The 9,070-nt window shown below is 41.7% G+C and overlaps 1 protein-coding gene across 1 annotated transcript; it reads left to right on the top strand.

Annotated features, from left to right (window-relative positions):
• Window positions 1-1,801: 1,801 nt before the first annotated feature.
• On the top strand, window positions 1,802-7,918 carry mrpl58 (mitochondrial ribosomal protein L58). Its single transcript, XM_084141543.1, has 6 exons — window positions 1,802-1,997; window positions 2,361-2,385; window positions 2,496-2,555; window positions 7,059-7,141; window positions 7,275-7,444; window positions 7,655-7,918. The coding sequence occupies exons 1-6, from the start codon at window positions 1,833-1,835 to the stop codon at window positions 7,737-7,739; spliced, it is 588 nt and encodes a 195-aa protein (XP_083997669.1). The 5' UTR covers window positions 1,802-1,832; the 3' UTR covers window positions 7,740-7,918.
• Window positions 7,919-9,070: the final 1,152 nt, after the last annotated feature.

Genomic DNA, 9,070 nt, shown 5'->3' with positions numbered 1-9,070 from the left:
GCTATTTCAGCCACACCCGGTGCTGACATGTGTATAAAATTGATCACACAGCCATGCATTCTACATAGACAAACATTGGCAGTAGAATGGCCTTACTGAAGAGCTCAGTGACTTTCAATGTGGCACCGTCATAGGATGCCACCTTTCCAACAAATCAGTTTGTCAGATTTCTGCTAGAGCTGCCCCGGTCAACTGTAAGTGCTGTTATTGTGAAGTGAAAACGTCTAGGAGCAACAACGGCTCAGCTGCGAAGTGGTAGGCCACACAAGCTCACAGAACGGGACCGCCAAGTGCTGAAGCCTGTAGCGTGTAAAAATCGTCTGTCCTCGGTTGCAACACTCACTAACTACCGAGTTCCAAACTGCCTCTGGAAACAACCTTAGCACAAGAACTGTTCGTTGGGAGCTTCATGAAATGGGTTTCCATGGCCTAGCAGCCACACACAAGCCTAAGATCACCATGTGCAATGCCAAGCGTTGGCTGGAGTGGTGTAAAGCTCGCCGCCATTGGACTCAACTGGAGTTATGAATCACACTTCACCATCTGGCAGTCCGACAGACAAATCTGGGTTTGGCGGATGCCAGGAGAACACTACCTGCCCGAATGCATAGTGCCAACTGTAAGTTTGGTGGAGGACCCTTAGTTCCAGTGAAGGGAAATCTTAAAGCTACAGCATACAATGACGTTCTAGACGATTCTGTGCTTCCAACTTTGTGGCAACAGTTTGGGGAAGGCCCTTTCCTGTTTCAGCATGACAATGCCCCCGTGCACAAAGCGAGGTCCATACAGAAATGGTTTGTTGAGATCGGTGTGGTGTCGAGATCGGTGTGGAAGAACTTGACTGGCCTGAACAGAGCCCTGACCTCAACCCCATCGATCGACTGCCAGCCAGGCCTACTCACCAACATCAGTGCCCTACCTCACTAATGCTCTTGTGGCTGAATGGAAGCAAGTCCCTTCAGCAATGTCCCAACATCTAGTGGAATGCCTTCCCAGAAGAGTGGAGGCTGTTATAGCAGCAAAGGGGGTACCAACTCCATATTAATGCCCATGAGTTTGGAATGAGATGTTCGAGGAGCAGGTGTCCACATACATTTGGTCATTTAGTGTATTTCGAGAGTTAAGAAAAGTCTCTACCACGTGCAAAACTGAAAAGCTGCTTAGCTGCTTAGCCAACTCTCGCTTTCCTTTGTAAAATTGTTACGCCGTTCGGAAGAAATCTACAATTTTCACCTCCATTCTTTATGGAAATCGTAGATTGAAGACAATCATTTTATACATCCAGCTGTGAAACCTCGTTTAACGCTAATCGCTAACAGTTTCAACTTCTAGGTAATATGGGCATTATCACATGACTTTCATTGAGCCCCAGTGGCCTAATGGATAAGGCACTGGCCTCCTAAGCCAGGGATTGTGGGTTCGAGTCCCATCTGGGGTGATATCGTTTTTCGAACTACACGTTTGGTGTGAGAAGAATAACATGTGGGGCAGATGCATCTCTCAAGCCCGGCCAAATGTCAACATGATTGTTTTTCAGAGAACAGAGTAATTCAAATAATGTCCAAATACATTTTGCGACGTCTGGTTCTATGGTGTAATGGTTAGCACTCTGAATCCAGTGATCCGAGTTCAAATCTCGGTAGAACCTAACATTTTGTCACCACCATGGACTAAATATTATTAATATGTATTCCAACGCACATTTGTCCTACCTATATTTGTGCGGTGTCAGTGCATTCTTGCTAGTTCGATTTTCATTACCTGTGCGCTGCATTATCAAGGTATTTTCCCTTGGCAACCCAACGAGAAGGGATGTAAAGGGTTAATCCAACATGGCGACCTCCGTAGTAAAATGTTTTTTATTCTCTCGATGTTCAGGAATCATTCGGTCCGTTACTCTACAAGGGAAATTGCCCCCTGTGTTTATAAGAAACAGAAACCTCCTCAGCCAATGTCTAAGTTTTAGTTATGGTAACAGAGCGTCTGACAACCCACAGGTTAGTGGATTTAGCAAGGCTACAGACAATCATATCTCTGTCGTACAAGCTGAGAATTCAACACGATATACAGCTACTGTCCTACTAGCTAGGTGAATGTATCAAGTGTACATGCATTGAGCTGTCTACAAATGAATTTGTAACAAGTACCAGTAACTAATTATCAAGATGTCTTGCAGGAAATTAGCTGTTTTAGCAACGCTAAGAGCAGCTAGCTGGAAAGTAGCCTACACGTCACAAGTTGTAGCTAGTTTACCACGGACAGTGTGTGTTGTGGAAGTGCTTGGAGTGATGCTTATTGTTAAGTAGTTATGCGTTGACTGATCGATTCGACTTTTAAATGAATGTCTATATCTGATGCAGGATGGACATATGAACATTCCAGTCGGTGAGTATAAATATCAAACTATACGTTAGAGAAATGTTATTGTTATTTACCTTTTCACCCTGAATATACGTGTACATAGATATTTTTATTTTATGCTGTCTGTCTAATAGACCGTCTCACAGTATCCTACAGCCGAAGCAGTGGTCCAGGCGGTCAGCATGTTAACAAAGGTAACGTCATCATTAGTATTCACATACCTGTGCCTGCAACCTGGACTTGGGGGTAGACGTAACATAGTTAACCAAAATCCGGGACACTCAAATTAGTATTATATGTTACATATGGTATGATTACATTAAGTATGATATGTTACGAATTTAAATGTGCTGTTAATGTTAGCTAGGTGGCTTACATTAGTTAGGTTAAATGGTTAAGGCAGGGGTTCCCAAACTTGTTTGGCCCACAATCCCATTTTGATATCTGAAAATTCTCATGACCCAACCATGTGAAAAATATGATGTAATTAATAGCCAATGTTAACGTTTTTATTTTTTGGGCTATGGCAGTCAATTAAAAAAAATTCTAACAGTTTCTGATTGTCTTCTAAACTCACAATCACATACTTTTAATGTGGGGCTATGACAGTCAATTATAAATTAGTATGACATAATGTATCTTATCTCACCACCACTAATGAGATGGTTGTGCTTAATGCATGTCGCCTCGGAGCTTCTCAAAGTTAGGGGGCATGGTCCGCAGTGCGCACCTCATCTCTGCTGTCATATCCAACCTGGATCAATATTTGGTTTTAATGCAGATGAGAGCACTGAATCCAGCTTCACACAGATATGAGCTGGCGAAGGGTACCATGAGTTTTATGGTGCTTTTAAGACAACTGGGAACCCGGAAAAATACGAGGTCAAATCATGACGTCGGTGATCTTCAGGTCGGAAAGTCGGAGCTCTAAAAAGAGGCAGAGTTCCCGAATTGGAATACCGAGTTGGATGACCGTTCAGAATGATTTTCCCCTGTTTTTTTCCTGAGTTCCCAGTTGTCTTGAACGCTTTGAAGTCGGAAGTCAGAGATTTCCCAATTCCCAATTGTTTTGAAAGCTGCATTAACCTCAATGGGATCGGTGTCCCTTATACGGGACGGTTGAGCTAACGTGCGCTAATGTGATTAGCAAGACTGTTGTAAGTAACAGCAAACATTCCAGGACATAGACATGTCTTATATGGGCAGAAAGCTTAAATTCTTGTTAAACTAACTGCACTGTCCAATTTACAGTAGCTACTACAGTGAAAAAATACTGTGCTATTGTTTGAGGAGAGTGCACAACAACACAAAACTTATCACAGCAACTGGTTTGATACATTCACCTCTGAAAGTAAATAATGTACTTGCATTCAGTAATCTTGCTCTGATTTGTCATCCTGAGGGTCCCAGAGATAAAATGTAGCATAGTTTTGTTTGATAAAATCAATTTTTATATTAAAATGTAGGAACTGGGTTCTACAGTTTGAACCCTTGCCGTTTCTGGCTCCACACCCACCCCGCCCGGCCATCTAGATGTTTGAAAGTTAGTGTATAAGCTAATGATCCATCATGTATGATATTCCTGGGAGTGTGTAAACTTAAATTTTGTATTAACATATAATTTTTGTATGTTGTATCAATTGACCAATTCGGCACATTTGGGCAGATTTGATACAAAATAGTCCAGTATTGCAATGCTTCACTGGATCAATCTGAAACTTTGCACACACACTGCTTCCATCTGGTGGCCAAAATCTAAATTGAGCCTAAACTGCAATATTATATTGTGGCCTTTCTCTTGCGTTTCAAAGATAATAAAAAACACATGTTTTTTGGTTTGTATTATCTTTTACCAGATCTAATGTGCTATATTCTCCTACATTAATTTCACATTTCCACAAACTTCAGTGTTTCCTTTCAAATAGTATCAAGAATAGGCATATCCTTGCTTCAGGTCCTGAGCTACAGGCAGTTAGATTTGGGTATGTCATTTTAGGCGTAATTTGAAAAAAAGTGTCAGACCCTTAAGAGGTGAATGCTCAGAGGCAGACGGCAGGGTATTCCCTTTGAGTCAGGAACCAAAACTCCTCCGTAGTGACCCGTGAATGTATTCGGTCACATGACAGATCGATCAGCTGTTCGATTTCACTTGTCGGCATGTCAACTGAGCCAGGATCACAGTCAAACGGATTGGGAAGTAGGTCCCAAAGTGCTCTTCCAAGCTTTGGAGGTGAGCAGTCATCACTCGTGTGGGACACTTACTGATGCTGTTTTCTGTTAGAAACGTGCACAGTTGAGGGAAGGGGGCAGGGTTCGCTTTTGAAAGACTGTCTCTCCAATAAGAATGATTTCCATCGAATCCACTGATTCGGTCACTCATCTGTAGAATGTTTTTGTATTTCCCCAGCATGCTTGTGTTCAGTTTCTCAAATATGTCTGTTACATAGGCAAGGAGACACATTTTCTTTTCATTACACGGAAATTCAACCAAGACTTTTTTTTTTTTTACATCCATGGTGAATGACAACAGTTCCCCTTCGATAACCACCAAGCCTCGGTATGAAATAGAACATTGTCATGCTCTGATCCCATATCTCCAGATAGTTTTACGAACAGGCGTACGTGCAGTGGATGTGGTTTGATGTAGTTTACAATTGAAGTTACCTGCTGCAGTATATCTCAGAGTTCTGTGCTCAGCTCTTTTTACATTTTAGTCATTTAGCAGACGCTCTTATCCAGAGCGACTTACAGTTAGTGAGTGCATACATTTCCATCTAAAACATTGATTATGTGGCCTTTAACATTGTGTGGAAGTTATATAGTCTGTATGCATTGTTCATTTATACAGACTATATTTGCAATGCAGTTGGATTTGAAAAGTGTAGCATTTTAATAATAATAATAATGGGTTAAAACAATTTAAACTGTAGTTGCATCATCACCTAATAAAGGAAATTGTGTAGTTTTTAAAATTACCAAATGACTTCACCTGAAAATTGCTGCACCTCCATGATAGGATTTATGGTGTTGTGATATGCAGCTAGTGGGATACAAATGTGTCATTGCAACTTAATACATTTTTGAGTACACCATCGCCATAAGAAATCCGTCATTTGATACACCAAAACAAACACTACACGGCATCTACCCAATACTGCCATCTAGTGGTGTAGTATAGAAAGTGGTTATTCATCATCTCCCCAGCTCTCTCCATCAAAAAATGTCAGCCCATTGCTTTTGGAAATTGCTTCTGAAGTCCTCATCAAAGTGTTCAAGGTCTTCTTCCCGGAATATGCCCTTAGATAGATAGCCCAGCAGTTTTGTGGCATGGAGTTTGAGAAGTCTTCGCCTTTCCTCCTCAATGATCTGTCGACGCAATGCCTCCCTCTCCTGTTCGATTGCTCTTTCTTCAGCCTCACGTTCCCTGTCAGCCAGGTACTGCTGTCTCCTGTTCTCCAGCAGTTTCTCCACAGCCCTCTTGTGCTCAAGCTGCTTCATGCGGCGTTTCTGGGCATTCATCTGCTCTATGCGGTCGTCCTCAGCAAACTTTTGCCGCCAGTTGCTCTCAGTGTAATGCGTCCATATGGCAGAGGGAGACACATTAATACCTAGAGTGCAGAGGCCTGCCTGCCTTCCCGCCATAGATGGAGCCCCATCTGTGCAAAAGCCCACCATTCGATCCCAAGGAATCTGTTTTTTGTCAATATAGCCACGCAGCACCCTGAAAATCCCCTGTGCCCTTTCATGCTTGGGAATCGTGAGACAGAACAATATGTCCTCGTGAATAGCATCCCCCAACATGTATAGCAAACAAAAGTCAATACGGGCATCTCGGCCCTCACAGCTAAAGTCCATTTGGAGAGAATAAGGAGGGGAGTTTGAGTCGTTCAGTCAGTTTCCTCTTGATTGATAGCAATAGCATAAATTATTTGTTTAACAGTGTTATCTGACAAAGGTATTGATTAATGTGAGTTTTTGTGCCTCTGCCTCCCCACACATTGTTTTCACCATATCAATTGCGGCCAGTAATATCAAAGTCTCTGCAATAGTGTGTGGTTTCATAACGTAGTGGCCCTAGCCATTCACAATGGGAATTATTCAAGTGCAACGGTCAAGTGCGGCCTTTTCCCATGATCTAAGGGCGCTCTCTGGTTGAATTTTATATTTTATATTAGAATAATCGTCATAATTTTTTAAGGTTAACCACGTTATAATTATTGCATTTTTTTCTTCTGGATTTTAAAAATTCTCCCGCAACCCCATTTTCATATCAGGCGACCACACATGGGGTCGATACCCCTAGTTTGGGAACCTCTGGGTTAGCTAACATGACAAGTAGTTGGTTGCAAAGTAGCGAAGAAGTAGTAAGTATTTGCAAAGTTGCTAAAATGCTCAAGTTGTCCGTGATGAGATTGGAACAACTTTGGGTTTATACATCCACCCCGACCAACCACCCGCCTTTCATTTTTGCCTAATAAGTAACCTTCATTCTTACGAAGGCATACAAAGGTAACATATCCTACTACTTTGAGTGTTCCGGATTTTCGTTTTCTGTTACGTCTAGTCTATGAGACCAGCCTGGGACATCACAATACCATCTAATGCAACTTGGAGTGAGCTGAATAAATTGTTTTGTACAGTCGGTATGAGAGCCTGTTGAAATGGTATTATGATTTACTGTTTGTCTGTGTTCATAGTCAGCACCAAAGCAGAGGTCCGCTTCCACGTATATACAGCAGATTGGATCCCAGAAGACGTTCGACAAAAGATCATCTTAAATGTATGTTAACTATCCCAAAGCAGTCAAAATATAGATGGATTTGTGCCCCTCTATCTTCCCTGAGCACTATCCTCCTGGGCATTTTAAGTAGGATATTGAATGCAGTATGTTTTTACTCTCTCCTCCACTGCAGAATAAAAACCGTATCAACAAGGCAGGGGAGTTGCTGGTGACGTCAGAGCAGAGCAGGAGCCAGCAGAGAAACATGGGGGACTGCATCCAGAAGATCTCTGACATCATAGCCGAGGCCACTGAGACGCCCCACGAGCCTTCAGCAGAGGACATAGCCCTTAGAGCATCCAGGTAGAGAATGACTGCTGTGTGGCTCACGTTCACACCTAGTTGATAAGATAGTTCAACCCAAAATCAATCAAAAATGTACTGCTGTATTCATTTTTCTTCATCTAGCTATATTTATTTCAGTGTTGTGGTGTGTATATTTTAATGTCCAAGTCAGATGGCGTTACTGGATGATTACTAAAGTAAATACATTTGTGTATGTGTTTTGCTCAGGTTAGAGAAGAGGAATAAGGAGAGACTGAAACAGAAGAAGCTCCATTCAGCAGTCAAGCAGACAAGACGAGTGTATTTCGACTGAGGGCCGGACACAGTAACATACGAGGAAACATTAATTCGTTGTCTATTTTCTCGCTTAACCAATAAATTGAACATTTTATTTGTTTTGAAAGTATGAAACGCTTGAGTTTTTGGAAACATGCGGAACTGATTTGAGGTGATTGTTGTGGCATAAATAAAAAATAAAAGCTATTCAATGAACGAGAAAAGAGATCTCTACCTGAAAAGGCAAGTGAGCGGTGAACGGGACGAAAAAACTAGCAGAGGATGGTTTCGATCCATCGACCTCTGGGTTATGGGCCCAGCACGTTTCCGCTGCGCCACTCTGCTATATGACAAACTGAAGCAACATTCTATTCATAAACCTAGCTAGGAACGTGCATATCGTCAGAAGGGAATCCTCGTTAGTTACCACAACTTTAAGAAAAACTATAAATGCTGTGCGGCCGTGTACAGTTTGAGAAATAAGAGCATTTAACTTGTTTACTAACCTATTAGGCTGAATCAGGCCAGCGTCAATTCCTGACATTTTCGCATTCAAACGAACGTAGCTAGCTGCAGATTTGTTGGTGTTATTTATCAAACAAGACATAACTGTTTGTGCAAACATGTTTTATTTTTTGCTCTCTTCATAATGCGTCATGAATCGTGCAAATATCTCAATGGAGAAAAAAGCAACTTCGAAGGGAGAAAAAAAAACGACCACGAAGGGACTCGAACCCTCAATCTTCTGATTCGAAGTCAGACGCCTTATCCATTAGGCCACGCGGTCTATACAGAGACCATGAAACGCTTCTCATATATATAGGTTAACCACATTGAACAGATCCTCGAACATTATTTTATCTGCTGGCTGGCGCGGGGCGAAATAATATAACGATATAAAAAAGGTACATGCCGTTGACCGGGTCATTAGCGCCTCTTGGTGGAAGGATCGGGGATCGTCGGGTCGGGTAAATGACAATCGCACTGAGCTGACCCTGTGTGTGCACCTGCATTAATAATTCCACCAGGCAATTAACATTAGTTAATCAATTAATTTACCTTTAGTATACATTTTATACGCCTACCACCGTAATATAACAATAGCAGCCACAAAGAGACATATTTAAATTCCAATGCTTTAATTGCACAGAGCAGACAAGTTAATCAATGATACAGAAAGCCACAACAAGAATGGTTCTTAGTTCAATGAGCGTTAACATGGCTTGCTACAATGGCAAACCTATGCTGCCAAAGGCTAACTAATATGCTAATAAACCTAATAATATGCTCATCTGAATGTCAAAGGTTGAGTAGATAGCTAAATAAAAACCAAATATGATTTTCATTCTAAAGATACAGTATATCAAT

The sequence above is a fragment of the Coregonus lavaretus genome, assembly GCF_964263955.1.
Source record: "Coregonus lavaretus genome assembly, chromosome: 25".
In the NCBI taxonomy this organism is placed as follows: Eukaryota; Metazoa; Chordata; class Actinopteri; order Salmoniformes; family Salmonidae; genus Coregonus; species Coregonus lavaretus.
The sequence above is the reverse complement of the archived record's forward strand: the minus strand, read 5'-3'. Positions and strand labels throughout refer to the sequence as shown.

What these genes read in the sequence shown, in the direction of transcription:
- mrpl58 (XM_084141543.1), top strand. Translation starts at nt 1,833, where the DNA reads ATGGCGACCTCCGTAGTAAAATGTTTTTTATTCTCTCGATGTTCAGGA. An exon ending in GAGCGTCTGACAACCCACAG is followed by an intron (nt 1,998 to 2,360) that starts GTTAGTGGATTT and finishes TATCTGATGCAG; the next exon opens with GATGGACATATGAACATTCC. An exon ending in ACATATGAACATTCCAGTCG is followed by an intron (nt 2,386 to 2,495) that starts GTGAGTATAAAT and finishes TCTGTCTAATAG; the next exon opens with ACCGTCTCACAGTATCCTAC.